This window comes from Neolamprologus multifasciatus, chromosome 23 (assembly GCF_963576455.1).
Source record: "Neolamprologus multifasciatus chromosome 23, fNeoMul1.2, whole genome shotgun sequence".
Classification (NCBI taxonomy): Eukaryota; Metazoa; Chordata; class Actinopteri; order Cichliformes; family Cichlidae; genus Neolamprologus; species Neolamprologus multifasciatus.
In genome coordinates this window covers 15,610,208-15,631,027 of record NC_140460.1, presented here as the reverse complement: position 1 = coordinate 15,631,027, position 20,820 = coordinate 15,610,208, and the positions used below count along the sequence as shown (strand labels likewise).

The following is a 20,820-nucleotide window of genomic DNA, read 5'->3' as shown; positions in this document are numbered from 1 at the left end:
ATAATTACCAGCTTCATAAGACAATAAACAGCTTCTTACATCGATGCTCTTGTACCCAAAGATCACGTATCCAGGATGCGGTAGGTACAAATAAACACAATCGAATCACTTCCATTTGCAAGGCAAAATATTTGAGGTGAGATAGACTGCATGAATTTGGAAAGAGGGTTGATGGATATCATCTACAACATTGGGGGAAAAAAAGCTGTTAGGGTAATAGCCTTCCTGAACTCACACAAATAAATGTTCCACAGCCTGTGCTGACACAGTTAAAAATGAAGAGAAATGTAGCAATGTAAAATTCTCTACAAGCTGTTAATATTTCATGAGTAGCCATTCTGACACTGTCAGTGCCTACCTAATTTGTATGGCACGCAAGGAGAGGGGAAGGGAAAGCTGGAGAAGGGAAGAAAAAAAAGAGGGAGAGGTGGATGGAAGTGGGAAGAAATAGAAGAAGATATAAGATAAAGGTGGAAAAGTGTCTCCAAAAAGATTTCAGTCTGCGCTGAGCTGGCTGACAGTGAATTTTTTGGAAGTCAGCATGGTACAAAGAACATTTGAAATGGCCCATTTAACAGCACCGTACTCCACTCCCAGCCGATGCCACCATTTGCATACTTCATATCAGATGAAGATGGATGGTGAAAATCAGTGTCACTGAGATGAGCATTTTATCAAGGTTACACTATCCTCCAAACTCCTAAAACCTCTTTATCTCATCTCTGTTGTCGGAATATTAACTTATCAACACAATCTCTTTACAGCGGAGGCAGGAGCAGAGCGGATTTATCAGCTAGAAGAGCAATGACAGGTCGGCCAGTTGGCTGTTAGAAATACAGCTAACGATTATGTTGATTATCAATTATTATCCTGATGTTTTTTTTTATTTGGCTGATTAATTGTACAATTAAAAAAGGTGTAATGTTGGAATAATACTGCTAGAATAAAAAAGAAATTAATCCAAAAATGATTTGTCACTGGTTGTTTTTTCCTGTTCTTTTAAAATTGGTTAGTAGGATTACCATAGGCTAATGGAAACTGCAATGACTCCTGCACCTGATGTTCTCCAAGAGGTCTGTCAGTGGTCTAACTTCAGGATCACTTTGTAAAATGTAACTTTGTACAAGACAAATTGCAACATTAAAATACTTCCTCTTATTAAGTTACCAACAGAGTCTGTCAGATAGCTTATTTTAGCTAGTTTTGTAGCATTTTCCAGTTATGCTTCTTGTATCTTGTAAAAACAGTAACCATTCTGAATTCCTTGGTAAAGAAAACCCAACTAAAACATGACATTAGTATTGGAATTACATAAAGCACATTCATGTTTCATATTCCTTTGGCAACATTAGCATCACAGCTAAAGGTATGACGGAGCAACGGGATAAATATGGTTGAAATCTCATTTAGAAATGATTTATTTGGTATATTTATTAAAAACAAAAAGTGTAAAAAATATTCCATCTTCAGTTTTATACTATTAACTGTTCAATCAATTAAAATTTATTACATTTGTCACAAAGTCGTGTAGCTGTCACAGTGACAGTGTAATAAAACGAACGTGATTTAGCAAACTGATTTAGTTTTATTAGAAATAAAAAACGTCTTTTATGCTGACTTTGTGAAAAATTCAAATATTAGCCTCGAGAATTAGGTGTACTTTGAATTTTGGAAAAATCTTTTGTGTTTTGTTTGTACTGAAAAACAATTTTAACATACAAATGTAACATTTCAGAGCTCAGTAGGTGCACGGCTTTAACAGAAGTGCTTATTGTCTCGCTTGGATGGAGCAGTGACCCCCTTGTAGAGTATTAATGAGCCCATTTCTCCTCCTCCAGACAATCCTCGCTCAAACAATGTTCACATCACAACCTTTCCAGCTCTGCAATCCATGTTTAGTGAAACATCATTATACTTTTCGCTGTCAGCCTACAGAAGCCTTCCCTTTGTGTGCATGATTAGCTGCTGGTTCCTCATTATAGAGGTGCAGATCCATTTCAAGCCTTTGTGACTCCCACCTTTACTTCAGTCCACTAGTCATAAAAATGTCATAGCAGCTATAGAACACACTGGCCACGGCGAGATCTAGCAGGAATCACACACTCAGGGCCAAATCCAACAGTGCAGACACGGCTGGTGGTCACACTTTAGAGGTCGGTAAGGAATCTCTGCATATGACTTTCCGCATGCTCACCCTTTCCAGCCTCCTGACACCAGTCTGAAAGTGACTTCAACCAAGAACACATCCTCCGCTCACTTCCCTGGTGTGATGTTGCACCGCAGAGAGAAAATGACAGACCATTTATAAAAACAGGAAGAGCAGCTAACTACAGTAAGCATAAGCTATTTCTGGAAGAGGATGTCTGCAAGTAACAAAGAGCTGTCAAACTCTAACAGGTCCACAGTGAAATGAAATAAGTTGAAATAATTGCAATTAAAAAGCTATGTCAATGCAGAGAAACTTCACGTTTTACTTCTACGTTCCCACCTGCTGCGACCCCTGCTGATGCTGCAGACAATCACACTCCACGCTTTAAGTTTCCCTCCACGTCGCTGGTGTCGGTGCTGGGAAGGCATCCAAAGCCACAATACATTTCTGCTATGGAACATTTGTTTCCTTTCAGGGGGGCACAGGGCCCCAACATGCTCCTTCTACATTTTTCTGTCCTGCCACATTGCATGACAGTTTATTTTGGGAAGCGCAGGTTGGCACCTGAGACACAAAGCTGACAAAGCACTAGGTGTCACTTCAATGAGGCCAGTTGGTTCCATGACAATGCCTCTGGCCGTGCAGTCCTACAAGATGGACAACACTGCGCTGAATATCTTGGCAAAGTAGGAAAAGAGGAAAAGAGGCATCAGCTGTTTGCACAATTTCATCTTCAGAGGGGGATAAAGCAGCACGCAGATTCGAAATCTGAGGCTGTCGCAGTAGGGATTCCACCTCAGATTACTGGACATTAATAAAATCTGAACTGCTGTGATGGACTGTTCACCCGCTGAGTGTGTTTCCTTGGCTCCCACCCAATGCCTGCTGGGAATAGATCCAGCACATCCAGCTCCCTAAATAGGAACAAGTGGGTAAGACAATAGCTGGATGAATGAAAATCCAAATGGTTGTGAAAACAACGCACACAAAAAAGGACTGTAGATCTGAGGGAGGGGGTGGGGGGGGGGGGGTGTTTCAGCACCTTACTTGAGTGACAAATAAGGACCAACTGAGAAATTCTGGGTTGATGTCAGTGTTATATATAAATAAAATAAGCTTAGCCAATATCCAACGCTACGGACTATTTTTCCCATCTGTCTTTTTTGTTTTTGTTATAAATTTGAAACTTAAAGAAACTTATCATAAAGAAATAATTCTTTCACAGCTGACAACTCATGGTTAAAAACTGGCCAATCAGCTTCAGATATAAATGATTCTCTGGTGATCATATTAACCTATGTCACATCTCCCAGGCACTAATTGGAATCACTCCAGTTGGGAACTGATTTGGATAATGTCTCCAAACTTGCTTTCTCATGATGCTAACTCTGTAAAGTCAGTAATCTGGCAGTGTAGCATTTCCTCTTTCCTCATCTTCATGACTGCCAATCGGTTAACTGGTTCTGAGGTCTTCTCCTTTCTTTCTCTTTTGCCTTACTCTTCTTTAATGTTTATTAGTTCCAACACTGACAACAATCCTACCGCCAACTCATGTTTTGAATTTGTAATTACAACGTAATGAACAGGATTTGGGGAAAAAAATGGAATGAGGAAATCAGTAAATCTAAACAGCAGTGGGTGCATCTATAGTGGCATGCTAATATTACTAGTAGGCTGTTGTGTTTTACAACTATGGAAACAAACTTACTTGCATGACTCTAGTTATTTAAGATTTTTCCATCTATGGTGTCAAATCTAAAAATGTTATGTTAAACGACCTGGAAGTGCTCTGACAACCACATCAGCTAAATTAACATTAGTCCTATATATCCAGATATCAGGAAGTAATGTCAGGAATTATTTTTAAACTGGAATTTTTAAGTGCTCTGTTTACTGCTGATGGATTAATCAGAAATATCCATAACACTATCGGATCATGTAATAATTTTCAACAATTTTAACAGTCTCTAAAATGTAATGATGGTGAATCGTTACATCATCCAGATGTAGTTCTCCTCATTATTTCCTTCCTTTGGTTGAATTACTTTGTCTGTCCTCAAAACTTCCATTCTGACTGTGGAAAAATCGCTCTGCATGAATAAATACTAATATATACCAAAGCATCGGAATCACAAGAAGGAAAACGTTAAAATTTCCTTAAGTTGTAGCAGCATGAGCCTCAGTCAAGATATAATGTTTTCCATGTTTGCCCCATAGTTACAGTTAGGATATAGATGCTGTTTAATTTTGTTCATATTTCTTATTAATCGCCCCTGTGAGCGTGTTTTTATCATAGCTGGTGGAATGACAAAGAGTCGTGCAGCATCAGTGGAATTGTGACCTGCATTAGCTCGGCCAATTATGAGCCTTCACGGGACACTTATTGTTGCTGTGCGAGGCTGATGGTGGAGCTGAAAGAAGAGTCAGCAGATCCGAGTGCCAGTCACTGAAATCAAAGGGAAATTTACGACGTGCACGATAAGCTGTATGGATACTCGGAAAATGCACACGTGACACCTCGGAGTTCAGTTTACTGGTGGTGGGAAATCTAAAATGTTACTTTCCAGCAAATGAAGTGCTGTATAAATACACAACTTGAGACGCGCACACATACACACTCCTGACTGAGCAGTGAATGAATATCCTGTTTCCCATAATGCAGTGGTGACTGAGTGCAGATAAGATTACCAACTGCTTCAAAAAGACACACGCGTACAAGAGCCCATGTGCACGCGCTCATACGCTTGTACTGTAAAGTGACAGAGCAACTGCTTTGCTGTGTTAAATATCAGATGCAAATGAAAAGAGAAAATCTATCATGACTCTAATGTGGCCTGATAGGAGGGGGCGCACTCTTCTCTGAGGAGCCGAGCAGTGTGAGGAGGGTGATGTATGGAGGAGCTGGATGAGAGGTGAAAAGCGTAGCGAGACGGACGGAGGGAGGGGTGGATTGCTGGGAGGGAAGAGAGGAGGTAAGGGAGGGGGGGGCAGGCAGTCCTGCCAGACTCCTGAGAGCCCAGGGCAAAAGTGGAATAAATGTTGATTAGTGTTGATTTTGTCCAACGAGCACCCGGCAACTGACAGTGGGACTAAGCTGCAGCGAAAGGGAACCATTAATCTTGGTCTGGTTTAAGTAGTGTATATTAATTTGTGTCATTTCCACTACGTGGAGAGAGGCCTCTCTCTCCCTCTCTCCTTCTTTTCTCCCTCCCTCCAGTGTTTGAAAGCTGTGGCAGTCGAGCCTCCTTCGTGGCGAACATACAGTGGAAGCCTGGAGGTGGCGTCTGCAAGTAGCAGCAGGGGAGAGTGGAGGAAATGAGATTCCAAACACTACATTATGGAAAATGAACTCCTGGGGGGTTGGTATGGCAACCACATTCGAATGTGCCATTGCATGTTCAATTTAACGTGCATAACAAATTTGTAGACTTGATTAAATTCGTAACATATTAAGGAGGCCAGTATAAAAAAAGGCAGAGCAAACCTGCAGGGACTGAGATTGCAAAGAGAGCCTTGATCGAGGTAAATGGCAGAACAGTGATATTTAGGCGCAGGAGTCGACATTCAGGTAAAAGATTGAGGCCCGCGCTCTTTTACAAGTCTGCTTGGATCTCGCCTTCAGTCTGTAATCTCCACACTGGCAGAGCTGCTGGGAGCTAAATGTAATTTTTTCTACAAACTGCATTCCAGTAGCCTTCAGCAGAGAGGAAGAAAATCATTCATCAGTTCAGGAAATTCAAAAATATAAAAACGATGTAGAGCTGCTGCTTCCTTTTCACAAGGATGAGAAGAGAAATGTGTCCTGGAAAAAAATAGATCACTTTCCTTGTACGTGTGATGTCAGTGTTAATTACCAAATCGCAGCACACTAAGATTCCTATAATTAAGCTCCTTAATATGATTAACATGTATCAATTAGGCGACTGACAATTTGCATAATGTATAATGTAACCACATTGTTCTATACTGTAATGGTATTAGCTCGCCATTTACAATGCTGTCACTCGCTGATGATTCTGTGATTACGATTCTGCATCAAATGCAGCACCGAAAAAAAAAAGTCTGCCTTATGTTGGTTAATCAAAACACATTTTCCCCAGTCGTCGACATCCTCAGAGCAGAATTAGACTTCAGCTCTTCCTCTCTCTCAGTGGATGATTAAGCAGAGCGATTGGGGAAACAGCTGTGGCGGCGAGCTTGGCATTTCTCTCCTGCTGGATGCTGCTGTATCAGCACGGGGGAGGAAGGATAAGAGGGAGACAAAGGCTGCACGTATCTGCGTCCACCGGGAGACGATCACGAGAGGGGAGGCACGGCCCCGTGACATCCACCTCGACATGTAATACAGTACGCGGAAGGTAATGTGTACTGTTACTACCTGCTGCTTTGCACTTGCAGTGACTCCCAACAAGCCCTACAAATGCTTAATTGCTGCTGTAATGTGGCTATTTCATATATCAAGTCCATGTGTATCAGTTTGGTAACCTGAAAATAGAGCCTTCAGCTGTGCATTGCCACATTAGCATCTATCAGACAACTCCTTTTTTTCTAACAACCTTCTAACATGTAATAGACCAAACCGTCAGTTTATCAGTCAGGTAGTCATTGATCTGTCAATTGCTTCATTTAGTGGACTGAAATGTGATCACAATTTTCCAGATTTTTTTCAAGAGGATGTGTTCAGATCTCTCTTATGCGGAAAACTGCAAAGACTCGTCAATTATTTGATTAATCGGCTGATGGAAATGTGTCGAGACCTGTTTAAAGTAATTGTTTGAGCATAAAAAAACAATAAATCGACAACTCTGTGTGCTCGCATGGGAGAATTTACTCCTTTTCTTGTTCTTAAATGCCAGTAAATTGAATACTTTTTGACTGATCCCATGAAACTGCATTAAGTCACTGATTTCTAATAAGTCACAAAGCTAACCAATTCATTAATAAAAACGGCCAATTACAAAAGCCATTTAGTGGCAAAAAAGCAAAAGATATTCCATTTATAAATGGATCCTCACGTCGGACATACTTGTATTGTTGCTTTAAAGGTGATTGATCACATATCAGTACCAGCGGTGATAGATTTTCTGTCAGCCATCTTACCAATTTTTAAATATTGACCAGCGATTTCAGCACTGCACCAGCTGTATCACGTTTTAAAGGTTACATCATACCCAATCACCTCGAAGGCTGCTTCAAAGCGTTTCGCCAGTGACGTGCAGAGCTGAGCCGAGTTCAGCCTCTAATACAAATAGGCAGATGCCAAGCATCTGAATGGTCTGACAAGTCAATGTAGTGTAGGCTTCCACGCACCTTCCATAATCAGACCTCTGGCTCATTTCATCCTGTCAAACACTGCTCGGCTGCCCTCTATAAAACACCCTATTTTCACCCTTCAAAAAATAACATTACATCACTCGGCTAGTCATTTTTATAAATGGAGGATCCCCTAGGCTTGAAACCTTACACTACACAAACACGGGCCACGAGAAAGCTGGCCTTTTGTTGAGGTTGAGAGGAAAAAAATTAAACAGCGAGTCAGCGCAGCGCATTTACTGAGCAGCTCAGTCAAGGAGTGGTTTTGTTTGACACTGCCAGAGATTTACGATGTTGATGAAGTGTTTACAGAGGTCAAGGCGGCTCATTTTCCAAATCAGTTTGTCAAGCCTTTGCTTATCTAAAGAGGCATTTTCATCAATCATAAAAAAGTAAAGGAGAAGCCCAAGAAAAAAACAGCGCACCTTAAAAATACCTGTGATAAAGATACATTAATAGACAAATAAACAGCTCACTTGATATATTCACCTTTGACAGCCTGTTAATTTAAAGAAATCGGTTAGTGAGAGGTAAAGATTATATCGTCCAATGGCAGTGGAGTCCAACTGTTACGACATATTTTTGGAAAGTATCTACCAAAGCTCAGCGACACAGCTAGGATGAGCACTAACACAGAGAAGCTGTGCTGCTTTTACCTTTGCTCCACATTTTAGATAAATACAGTCATATAATTAATATGCTCTATATATTTTATGCTTCGTCTCCTCTTATTAATGTATGATGCTGCGCACGCGCGCGCACACACACAGCATTAGGAAAACAGCATTCCTTTGAAGTAAAATAGACAGCCCAAATATGCCCGGAATGAATCTGGGTAAAGTCAGAGCCACTGTCTGTCAAAAAAGGAAGAAAAAAAAAAAACTAAAAACACTGGTTTAAATAAAGTGTTCCTTCCTCCTCTTTTTCCTCCCTGGTGTCGGTGTGCTATTGTGCTTGTTTATACTGCACAATATTTCTGTTGGCCATCGCTCACTTCTTCCCAGTAAAAATACACAGAGCAGGTCACAAGTTCAGGCCCTAGATCAGCACTGGCATTGTGTCCTGCAGGTGCTGTCAGCGGCTCCAGGGATGGAAAATATACACAAGCAAACAGCAGCTCTGTGGATACACACTGTCTCTGCACTCTGATGGTTACTGAGGACAAAGTTACAGCCGCACACTTGCAGCTCCGAGCAGTTGCTAAAGCTGCGCGCTGAAATATGTAAAAGTGGCTCATACTGATTTAGTAGTAATTTTAATATTGAAATGTGAAGAACATCTAAGTAAAAAGGTGCGCCAAATAAAATGTAGTAAAAAGAACCAAATTTACACTTTACAGTAAACACTGAAGCACTTTTTAACATAAAAGCCAATTCAGCTACTTTGTTTTGCCAGTATAGCCTCAGATTTGTGTAAATGTACATTTAAAAAATTCTTAATTTAAATTACATTACAATAAAAAAAGATATTAAACACTCAGTAATTCCACTACTTTAATTAGATTTCAAAAGAAGGGAAAACCACTAGATGGAGCAACAAGCTACGACTTTTTCACAACACAGCAGAGAAGCCTTTTACAGCTGAAATTCAAAAACTGACCCAAGAAATATTCATTCATAATATCGCTCATCGTGTACAAATGCACACTGCTGGTCTCATCAAGAAAGGCAAATATTATTGAAAGGATTAAGTCAAAAGAGCGGGCACAACCTTTGTATAATGGCGCCTAATCTGTCAGTGACTTGATGTGTTACATGGAAGAAAGTGTTTTTCACACTTCATACTTTATTTACACTAAACTTGACTGCACAGCTGAGGTGTGAGAAAGGAGAAATACACAGTTACTCTTTGCTGTAGTAATCTCAGAGTTTTATTTCTACTGTGGAAAGAATGAAGACATTTAAAGTGTATCCGAATTAGTAGAAACTGCATAAATGTTTCTTTCTAAACTAGAACAAAGCTGACTGGATAAAATGAAAAAAAAAACTACAATAACATGACAAGCACCAGATCTCCAGCACACAGCTCCTTATGCTGCACCTTGTATTTATAGGTTACCAGCTGAAAGCGAAAACAAAAGGGAGTGCAGGCAGGAAGGGGTCCAAGTTACTTTGTACTCTCAGAAGAGCCGAACTTTAGATGAACTCCGAGAAGCGCCAGGGAGTAAAACACTATGCATAACTGTGTCACTCCCCTTCGATAAAACCTACCAAGACAACAAAACTGAGAGTGAGCCAGCAGGCTTCAAAAGGCCCCCCTGCTCTCTCCTGAGGCAGTGGCCGATTCAAGATAAACTGCCACGCTTGTGGGGGGGGTGAGCAGCGAGGTGATCTTCAATGAAAGCCTCAATGAAAACATCCATGAAAGCACCAAGCGAGGGTGGGATCACACACACGAGAAACAACACAAACAGCACCAATCACCGCTACCACAAAGGTCAAGTATAAGCAAGTGCAACTTTGGAGACAATGAAACAATATCTTCTCCCCCTCTTCCATTTGATGTCATGTACTAATGAGTGGGAAACACACAGAAACCCTGGCTCTTGCTGCCATGGTTTTGGCAACTCGGTATCTCAACGATGTAAGTTTGCAAGAGTCCTAAAGCACATCGGTGTAAAGACAAGGAAATAAAAGACGAGGTGCATGCTATCAAGCTGAAGTGCACTGAATTCTCTCTGTGCCAATTTCAAAAATGTCACAGGGAGAATGATTTGGAAACATGACTTACGCCTCCTATGTTACGTTATTTCTCTCCTAGCAATTATTCTGCTGACATGCTCTCTCACAACTGCTTTAATAGAGAGACACAATACATAATAGAAAGAGACTATTCAGCAGACTTGACAGTTAACTCACAAGGGGAGACATCAACGTGCTTGTGACAATTTTTGCTCAATACTCTCTATTATTCCACAATAGCATCAAAAAAGAACCTCATTCATATTTTGACACAATAATTGATAAGGACTGTTGGAGGTAATTGTCCACAGTTCCTATTGTGAAACCGCTAAAACACGCAGACTTTGGCGCTACATGAGGAAACACATGTCTTACATGTCACTGAAATTTATATGGTGAATTGTGTTGTGACTGAATCGAGCCTTCCAACGTGAATTTGAGCCTCAATAGCAAATTAGACTCTGGTGATAAGGAGAGCAGGTACGGTGCCTCTGTGGGTTTTTCAGCTACTTAATAATACAGTGTGTGCACTTTTGAATTCCCTTCACCTGCGTGAGGATATCTGGAGGCAGCGACAGAGCAGTGGTACACACTCCTGCGAAATTAGTATGAACATACCTGTTTTTTCTTTGATTTCACACAAGACATTGAAAAGAGCTGGCTTCATTCTGTGACAGTTCAGAGCGTGTTTCCTGAAACAGAAAAGTGGCTTTATGAGCAAACCACAGCAAGGAAAAGCATAGATTTTATCCTGTGTTAATTTACTGATTAGAAACTACCGATTTAACTAATTTAATACTTAAACGATGCAGAGCAATTACAGGGGAAAAAGTAAATTATTAACAGCTGTATGTGTACACATGTGCTATAAACCCATTGATAGTTACCTTTATGTACGCTCCAATATTTACACTAAGAAAATAAAATTATATCATTATAGTTCATCAATTTAAAAAACAAAACAAAAACAAAGATTTTTTTAATGCATAACTTCATCTTCGCTGAATTTAAGGCGGAACACACAAGATGGATGAAATCCTGAATTATGTATCACAAGTAAGAAAGTTGCTCTGCATTTGCTGTGAACTGCACAACACTCCAGAGACAGCGCGGGCTGTTACTCGCTTACATTTCATATTTAGAAATAAATGATGAGCTTTATCTGAGTGCACTAATAAAAGCAGCTTCACTGCGCTGAAGTAAAAGTGTTTTAAAAATACCCTCAGTGGGCGACACGTTGCCATATTCACACACTTTAATTTTCTGCTGAAGCGCGGCTGTCGAGTTATTTTAATTGGAGCAAAATCGGTTGTGTCGGCTTTTGCACAGAAACGCACCGCCTTTACGTTTCTACTTTCATCTTCGCCGTAGCGCTTAGGAAATTTGGAAATGTCCGCGCATATATTTAGAATTTGTTTTTGTTTTTTTATTTTTAATTTCACCATCTTTTAATTTTAGTTTTTTTTTTTATCTACTTTGCCGCCGCCGTCTCTTGACAGCGAACCAGCGTGTGTCCTTTACCTGGCTTGGGCTTCATCCAGACTTTGATCCGTGATGGTCATAATTTGCTGTAAAATGTCTCCAATGTCCTGCTTTCTTCCGTCACCGTCCGTTCCTCCGGTGCCTTCTTGCATATGCTGCGGCAGGCCGGGGTGCCCTGCCATGCCTACCCCCGTGTGAGAGTGCATCAACCTCGGTTGCTCGTCCATCTCTTCTTCTTCTTCTTCTTCCCTCTTATCTAATTCTCTGTAGTACTCTCGCTGCTGAAATCCTGCAAAAATACATAAAAGAAAAAAAGGAGGGAGGGAGGTAAAAAATAAAAATAAAAAAAATCCCGATAACTGCGCCGCACACCCGGGTTTTTCCTCGCTGGAACGGTCAGTGGCGCTCAGGAAAAAAGGGGGTTTCGGAGAGGAAAGCGGAGAAACGAGCCCTCCTGCTCTCTGGCTGTCTCTCTCTCCCTCTCTCAGCTGGTCGGGGTTGAATGTGAAATCTGATCTGAACTGCTGCTGCCTTCACTGGAGTAGGATATGCGTAAAAGAGACAGGCAGCCGCTTTCTACTACTAAACATGCGCGTTTTCTTGTAATGTCGCGCAGAGATCCAAACCCCCCTCTACCTGCTAAATTACCCCCCAAAAAGTGGCTGTGAGAAACACGAAGTGTGGGTTTATTTCACTCACTCCATCCCCTTGCTTTTGTCATGTAAGCTATAGTAGAAGCTGGGCAGGCAGCAACATAGCAAAGAGCATGAGAGTCAGACTCCGCCTACGCGACATGATTGGGAATATACTGTAAGACCATTTAGCCCCACCTTGAGGTGCCTCTCGTGAAACGTCTATCATTGGACTGTAAGAGTGGGATTCAGTGGAGAAGCTGGAAGATGTGGTTGCTGCCTTACAACCACGGAGACTCTGAGGACCCGCAGTGATGGATAGAGCCTGAACTCCAAATAAATAATAAGAGGTCTGCTTTAGCCTCTCCTTCTGACCTCAACAAGAGCCCCAGCTGGCCCCGTGGAGACCATTTCATCTCCATGCTGTGCCAAGATAAGGGGCACCAATCAAAACTATTGGCCAGCCTTCTCATTTGTTATAAATATTAGATAGATAATGTGCATAAAGATTTACGACTAGAAAAATCCATCTACTGATGAGACACATTATGAAAAACACCTTTCTGATGTCATTAATATTTCATTTTGATATCAGAAACTGACTTCCCAGTCAGACATGCTTGTTTTGTTGCAGTAGGCACAGCGACTTTGTTCATTCATTTTCAGGTATGTTGCAGGGCTCCGCTTGGCTGACTTTGGAGGGTCCTCCTAATGTAAGGCGGTGACCCATGTTGCGCAGCCAAGCAGCAAGGCCTGAGTGTGTCTGGCCAGGCTGAAAAGTGCCCTTCAGGCCCAGTGCTGCCTCACTGCTGCTGCTTCCCTCCACCACTGAGAGTCTTTCAGAGGGAAGAGAGAAGAAGGAGGCAGAGGAGGAGGGGCAAAAAGAGCTCCAGAGTGGAACTAAAGTAAGGACAGTGCTGTGCAAATCACTGGCCTGGACGTATACATGTGTGACACACATAAAATGGAGCGTATTTTAATACATAAGAGTGTCTTGGTGTTTTATTACAAGCAGAGTTAAAAGACAGCTACCTGCAAACTCATCTCCACTCTGAATTCAATTCAGCATGAAACATTTCTGCAAATCTTTGTAAACAATGTGCACTTGAGCCAGTGCATTAGTGGACCGACCAACACATTTCATATTAAAAAAAACCCCGGAAGCCTGCATGAATACATTGCATTATCAGCAGTATGTTAAAAGTAGTGTTTTCTCAAAATTTAAAAATAAAAAAATTGCATTCAATGTCAATCACCAAATTGCATTGAGGTAATTCAAATTCATTCTAAATAGATTTTTCTTCATAAAACATTTGCAAAAAACCCCTACTGACCATTTAGGAAAGCATGTGGTGTTCGTATGTCCATCTTTGGTCTTCAGCGGTCTTTTTCAGCCCTTTGACAGCTTTGACAGCTATATATGTATAGTATTAATAAACATGAATAGCTGCCATCAGCCATTAGTTATGAAGAGGTGGTTTTTGCATTTTGGCTGGTCATCTCAGTTTTTTGGAGCCAGAAATGAACATATTTGAATGAGAATATACTTTTCCCCAAAATCTATTTTTTCAAAAGGATTTTCTCCTGAAAGTTACATATATGTCTTCCACTATCTTTGCTGTGCCGGCTGCAGCCATGTGTGTATGCTTAACTTTCAGTCAAAGTAGCCACAACCATAATAATTCATAATGTAAAAGGACAGTTCACCCTCCAGTGGAATTTATATAATATTCCTCACGTTCGTAGTGCTGTGTATACATCTACACTGTTTGATTCGACCTGGCCAGTTTTGGATTTATCTGCTGCCTCTACTTCATATAATGGAATTATAGTTCTAACAAATAAAAACCTACAAAACAATGTCTCTCCAAAAGTCATGATGTGTGCCAAAAAAGTGTACATTGTGTAGTCAGTTATACACATATTTATTTACACTCTATATCTAAGCATTTTGAAATACGGATGCATATTATTGACTTGTTTATTATTTATTTATTTTTTGGAGCCAGCCATAAGTGGCTATTTGAGGAACAGCAGTTTTTGGCATCACATGTTGGTTTCAATTTTCAGCCCTGGCGTTTGCTGCGTGTACATGCACAGCTTGTACAGCTGTGTGTGTGCATGAGAACAAACAAAACTGGAATTTATGTAAAAATACACTGGCCCCATAGTGCTACTAGTAATCAAAAACTAAATTTAGCTCCTTTTAAATATTCACTACAAAATATCCACAAATCAGAACTGGAATTAAAACGCACTCACACACAAACTAGATAATCAGATAATACTTAAACTCAGACAGTCACAATTGATAGGACAGCTTGATTCAAAGTGCCTATTCAGAACACACCCATTTAACTGAACAACACAGTTTTAGCTCTGGCAGACAGCTGTGGACTTGTGTAGGAGACCATGGATAATAGAAAGAAGCTGAATGAGAAAATAGGTCTTCGGGGCATTTTAATGTTAATTTATTTTTGAAATGCCACCACATGTAAATGCATCATGCTGGAAATTTGAAAGCCTGATAAGTGATGGATGTAATAAAAGTGTCTATTTTATTCATCTTATTAAGGCTGTTTCATCGTAAAAACACTTCCTGAATGATATGAAACTATTTAAAAATCATCAGGCTGCAAATTTTTCTCCCTCTCAAATCAAAATATACAAAGTGGAATGCACCCATTGGAATTCCTTTGTACAACCATTAGCATATTTGAGCTTGAGGTGTAGTGGCAGTGACATCTCAGACTCTCTTCCAAAGCCTCAGGTGGAGCTGCAGTGCAATCCTGGAGCTAGGAGCTCTCCCTGTAGGAGCTCCCTTGAAGCACCAGCTATGTAAATTGGGAGCAGAATATGTATGATGGATAATAGTACGTGTGGTAAGTTTCCTTGCCATCTGCTCAGTAGTAGAATAATGAGAATACCTGAGGGGGTCTCTGTTACACCAACATCCATATGACTCCCCAACATCTGCTAAGTTATGTTAGCAGGGCATTTAGAAATCTAAATATATGCTGATACTTTCAGGCTACATGGCAAAGCAAACAAATCACAGAGCTGGCAGTGATCTTCTTCCATTTATTGCCAGGCTGACACACGATCAGCTACACACTAGTGATGAAACAGGAAATGCTAATAGATGTCCTGTAAAATGCTTAATTTTCAGCAGAGATGTAAGCAGTGTATTATGGAGTGCTGAGCCGAATGAATGAATTTTTCCATACCAGAGTGCCATCGACCCTAGTGGGATTCTGTGAAGCCATCACAGCTATTAAAAGTAACAAAGGCAGACTCTAACAGTGGTGGCAAATGTAACGCTCAGGTGTAGGACATGACAGCAGCTTCAGCTCTGACACCTCTGCTCTACAGATCCTCAGGAGCACCAGCAAAAGACAAAAGCGGACATAAAAACAGCTTAAATAATGTGACGTTATTAAACTAATAAATAAAAAAAGGAACATATTTTTGTTTTCTGTTTTTACCTTTTTTTAAAAATGAAAGCTGTACACCATCAAACCAGATCAAATCCGTTTAGGACCATAGACTCCTTTGTCACCAAAACACTATCACAAGCTGCAGAAATGTCTTGACCATGGAACCTCAGTCCAATAGTTGGTTCATAAAGTATCCTCAGCCTTTGGATTTTGCACAGTTTATATAATAATGAATAGACTGCCTGTTAATCTAAATTCAGTAAATCAAAAAGAGATAGTGGGTCTTGTGCCATTTCTGTAAATCAACTAGAAATCAAAAACTGAAATTATTCATATACAAACATATCAATTCAGTAATTTAAAGCCCCTTGCTGGGAGCAATTACAGCAGCTTTTACCACAGTATTTTTGGTTAGAAATACTATCCTCAGATGTTCTGTGAGGTTTAACTCTGGATTATAGTTGGGTCACTCAAGAACAGCAGGAAAATTGACCCAAAGACATTTCCAAGCTGTCTTGGTCATGATTACACTCAAATGTGGACCATCTGCGCAATCTCACATTGTCTGTGCTGCTGAGCAGACTTTCTTCTTTCTTTTTCTGGCTTTCCAGTTATTAGTCTGTGTTTATCCTGCACTCAGTATGACCAGTTTCCCTACCACCACCACTGACCAGTACCTCCATAGCATTATGCTATCACCAGCATGCTTCAATCTAGAGGCAACATGGCATTAGGTGGTGTCTGGTGTTATTTGTTAACAAAAGTTTTAGTTCAAGCCCACCTCAAAATCTTTGTTCTAAAGCTCTTGGCATTCCCGTAATACACTTTTTATTCCCAACAGGTTGTCATTTGTCTTTTACTTAGATTTGCTTTTGTCTGTTTGCACTACCTGGATGAGGAAGTGCTGCAGAGATGCACATCTTTCCAGCGGGTCCTATCATAACTGACTTTTTAAGCAGTGAGTGGCCTTTAAGTTCTTGGTGACCTCCATGATCAAGGACCTGTCTACTTGGTGGTTCAGACAACAGTCTCTAGAAAGAGCCCTGATGGTCCTAACTTCTTGCATTTCATAAGTACCGAGGCCACTGTGCTCAAAGCCCTGATCTATGCCTCACCACTCCTTCTACAGAAAGGTCTACAGAGAGTTCCTTATCAATGGCTTAGATTTTATTCTGACATGCAGGGTGAGTCGTAGCACCTTGTATACACACACAGGCTTAGCTTCCTAAACTAGAAGTCCACTTCAGAGTGAGCATCTTGTTTCCTTGTTTTTAGAAAAAGTGATTTGAAGCCACATCAAAGCCACATCAAAATTTAACGGGTTCTTTTTTTGTCAATATATCACCTCTCCACCATGTTTCATGAAATTTAGTTGGGTAGTTCTAGCAGTAATCTTTCTGACATACAGTGAAATGACAATGTTTACATGTTGCCACTGGTGGCCAGTTCCATTCTACACATAATTCATTATCACAAGGATAATTAAAGGAAACAGGATGAACTTGATGACAATTTAGAGTATTAGTATCCGATTGTTCTTTTTTAATTAGAAATTTTAAGAAATTTGAAATTTAGAGATTTAGAGAGTGACAGTGTTAAAATTCTTACAGATTTGGAATAGCCTTTTTAAAAACTCAGACATTCAACAGGCCTCAGAAACCTCCACAGGAGAAGCACAGAGGGCGAATGGAGGACGAAGCAGGACAAGCAGCCAGAGGTGGGCTGGTTTCCATGGCACCTGAGAGAGAGAGACCTTTCTGCTCCAGGCCCTGGGTCACATCATGTGATGAGGTTGTGCAGATAAATCCTCCCTTTCATCCTGCACAGCTTTTAGGCTGTGTGGAGGCAGCTCTAATGGAACAGATTCAAACACATAACCCTCTCGCTGATTCTAACACACGTTGATTCGGACAACTGCGAGGCCACAAGAATGTAAAAAAGTTACTGCAGTTGGCTTTTCATCATTATTATCTATTTTGTTTTGTTCCTAATAAATGAAAGATTTGCCTCTGTGTAACACTTCTGAGTTACTATGGGTGCAAGTGTAATGGCATGTTAATTATACCATGAGTGACCTGGCAAGTAGCACTAACGGCCCTAAATGCATTCACTTTATGAGAGAATATAAAGTGAGACTGTAAGACTGACTTTTCCAAACAATGCCTCTGCATCTTAAGACATATTGATGTGGAGAGAATAAAAACGATGTAGTCTTCTAAAGATGCAGATGATAAAATGGACAACAAAGTGTAAGGGCTGGGTAGCTTTAAAAAACAGCACATTTTTAATTGTTGTTAACATTATTACTAGAATAAGAAATGTGGCGGAGAGCTTAGTCTTTGGGTTTTGCGCAGACTCTGTGTCTTGCTGCTGAATGAGAGTGAGCATTAGAGGAAGATCCATGGCACAAGCTGGTTTGAGCAGAGTGAACACCAGTGGAGTACATTCGGGAGGAGGTCTGAATGGATCAATACATCACAGAACAAAGGGGAACTGTGCTTCAGCAGGGGCCCCAGAACAAGACAGGCCCATTGCTCAACTACTGTCACTGTAGTGTATCACAGGCATCTCACATGCACCTTTTCAGAGCTCGAGCCTCTGGTTACAGACTGGGGATAAAGATAGATGTGAGAATGGGTGGATAAACAGCGGAAACCTGGGACACAACCAGCAGATTGACAGACAAACTACTCCATGACAAACAAACTCAAGTCAACACACTTTATTTACTTTTACAAATCTCCTTCCAATAAAGTTGGGAAATCAAATCAATTGTAAATAACAACCTAATTGGTTTCCTAAGATCAAAGACAACAAAGACATTTTCTTTTTCTTTTTAATAATATCTGAATTCGATGCCAGCAGCATATTTGTTTTTTCCTTTTTGTAAAGCTGTAACAGTGGAATTTTTTCCCACTAACTTGTGGCTATAGGTATTATAAGATTCTTTGAATTGATATTTTATTATCGAGGTAGTAGAGGGGCTCAGTCATTAGCACTCTGTCTCCTCACAGTGAGTGGGTTCTGGGTGCAAATCCAGGGCCTTTCTGTGCTGAGTTTGCATGTTGCTTCTGTGCTTGTGCTTGTTCCTCTGGGAGCCCTGACTTCTCCCATGGTTGGACAAATATGTTAAGTTAATGCTTCCTTGTTCAAATAACTATAAAAAGTTAATGGTGAACTGGACTTTACGCCTAAGCGAATCGTAAAGTGATTTACGAGCCAGCTGGACACGTTTGCAAAAGAAACTCTTAATATCATGAGTTACCCTTCCTGTTTAAATAAACACTCTTTTCCTAAATTCTAAAATTTGTGGTGAACTCCTCCCCATCCTAATTTCTGAAAGCCTCTCTGTCAGGCTTTCTTAAAACACCCAATCATGTTAACTACACGTTGCCTTATTAGCTGTGATATGCGCCACCATTTTTTTTTAGTGTTCTGTCATTGGAAGTAGATTACCAGCATCTATTCTTAAATTTTCTCACTTTCAACATTTGATCTGCGAAGCTATTTTCCAGTTGAATATAGGTTTTAATATTTTTTTAAATTGTCTAATTATTTCCTTTAGATTTTACAAAATGTTTCAGCTTTCCATAAATAACAGTGTTTTAACAGTGGCTTGGTAGCAGTACCATACTCAGTGGCATGTTGCAACAAGGCAGTTACTTTTAGTGAAAATTTAGTAACAGTTTAACGGATTATAACTTTGATATTTTGGGGATTTCCTTTCTTTAGTTTCATCTCAGGGCAGTGGAAACTATTCTGTATTTTTTTAGGTTGGAATCTCAGATATTGGACATTCTGACTCACAGACCCCAGACCTGCATCAAATCAAAAACCTCCACGGATAATGTACTTGACCTGATTAGACTGAACAGACTTTGTTCTGTTGCCTTTCTGCTTGATAAGCAGCAAAACTCTCTAACACAGACTAAAAAAGGATTACCATACTAAATAACTGTAAGTGTGGTAGTCTTGTAAACCCTGTTGTAAGTGTGTCTGATAACTAACTTTAAGTATTATTTATTTTTATTATTTCAATGTTATTGATCATCTTTCTTTGCAGTGTGACCCTCATCTACAACTGGTTCCACACCTGAATATAGTACCTGAAGCTTTCAGCAATCCCAACTTATATCCAATGTAAATGGAATAGTTGGGTTTTTTTTGATTATTTTTTAAATTGCACTTTGTAATTTTTTCTTTTTGTACCTTTTTTCTTCTGCTTCCTTGTTTTAGATGAAATTTTATGTTTTACATTTCTGTTGCCTTTAGACTTTAGTCTTGATTCTGCTTTGTTCTCCCATGTGAGTCCCATGTGTATGAAATGTTGTTTAAATAAAAAAATACTAAAATTGCAGCAACTATAATTCAGAATTTCTGCTTCAAATCAATGAAGTTCTGTTGGGACTGTAAATAGTTAATGTGATTTTCTGTGTTTGTCCTGTGTTATAATAGTTGAATAACTTTTATAGTTCTTCAGATCTTTGAATGCCTATACAAAAGACACATACTAAGGCCTTTAAACGTGTGATATGTATAAATTGCACAGGTAAAAAAATATTTCAAATAAGAAATCACATGTCACAGAAAAATAACTGAAATGAATTTCATTCATAAAATTCCCTCTTTTGGAGCAGGATATTAAGCTGTGCCTGATCGCTGTGTTTCCACCTGGCCAATCCTTAATGTGATAGATACAATGTCAGCCCATCACGTAAAGGTTACTGACAGTCTAGTTACCCTTCACACACCAGTAGCTGCATGCCCTTTCTCTCATTCATTTCAAGAAAATTCTTTGTTTCTTTAAACCCCCTGTCATGTTTCTTACAATATTGTTTACCTTTTATGTCAGTTCAGGTCTGCCATGTTTTCATACAACCTTACAGTCTAACCACCGATATATCATAAAAGGGAAAAGGGAACTTTGAACAGACTTATCTTTTATTTTAAATCTAACCTGTTAACTTTTTGCTGGTGGACTCCTGCAGACATGAATGAAGCTATAATCAAGCCCAAGATAAATTAAGAGAGGAGCGTTGACTCAGCGTTTTGTTGCCCCAGCGATCCATTGACCCTGAGGGGCGGCAGCGGGAAAATTGAGGAATGCTCGTTTTAATGCCTATCCA

The 20,820-nt window shown here is 40.0% G+C and overlaps 1 protein-coding gene across 3 annotated transcripts in view; it reads right to left on the bottom strand.

Moving 5' to 3' along the window:
- Nucleotides 1–12,403, bottom strand: part of LOC146491267 (pre-B-cell leukemia transcription factor 1) — a 64,868-nt gene extending 52,465 nt beyond the window's left edge. For 2 of the 3 annotated variants that reach the window (XM_085150791.1, XM_085150792.1), the window contains exons 1-2: nucleotides 11,665–12,403; nucleotides 10,762–10,835 (exon numbers count right to left, since the gene is read on the bottom strand). In XM_085150791.1, the coding sequence (XP_085006917.1) occupies nucleotides 10,762–10,835; nucleotides 11,665–11,852 (262 nt within the window). In that variant the 5' untranslated portion in view covers nucleotides 11,853–12,403. The remainder of the gene's footprint in view (nucleotides 1–10,761; nucleotides 10,836–11,664) is intronic. The other variant, XM_085150793.1, reaches the window with a different exon arrangement.
- Between the last annotated feature and the right edge of the window lie 8,417 nt (nucleotides 12,404–20,820).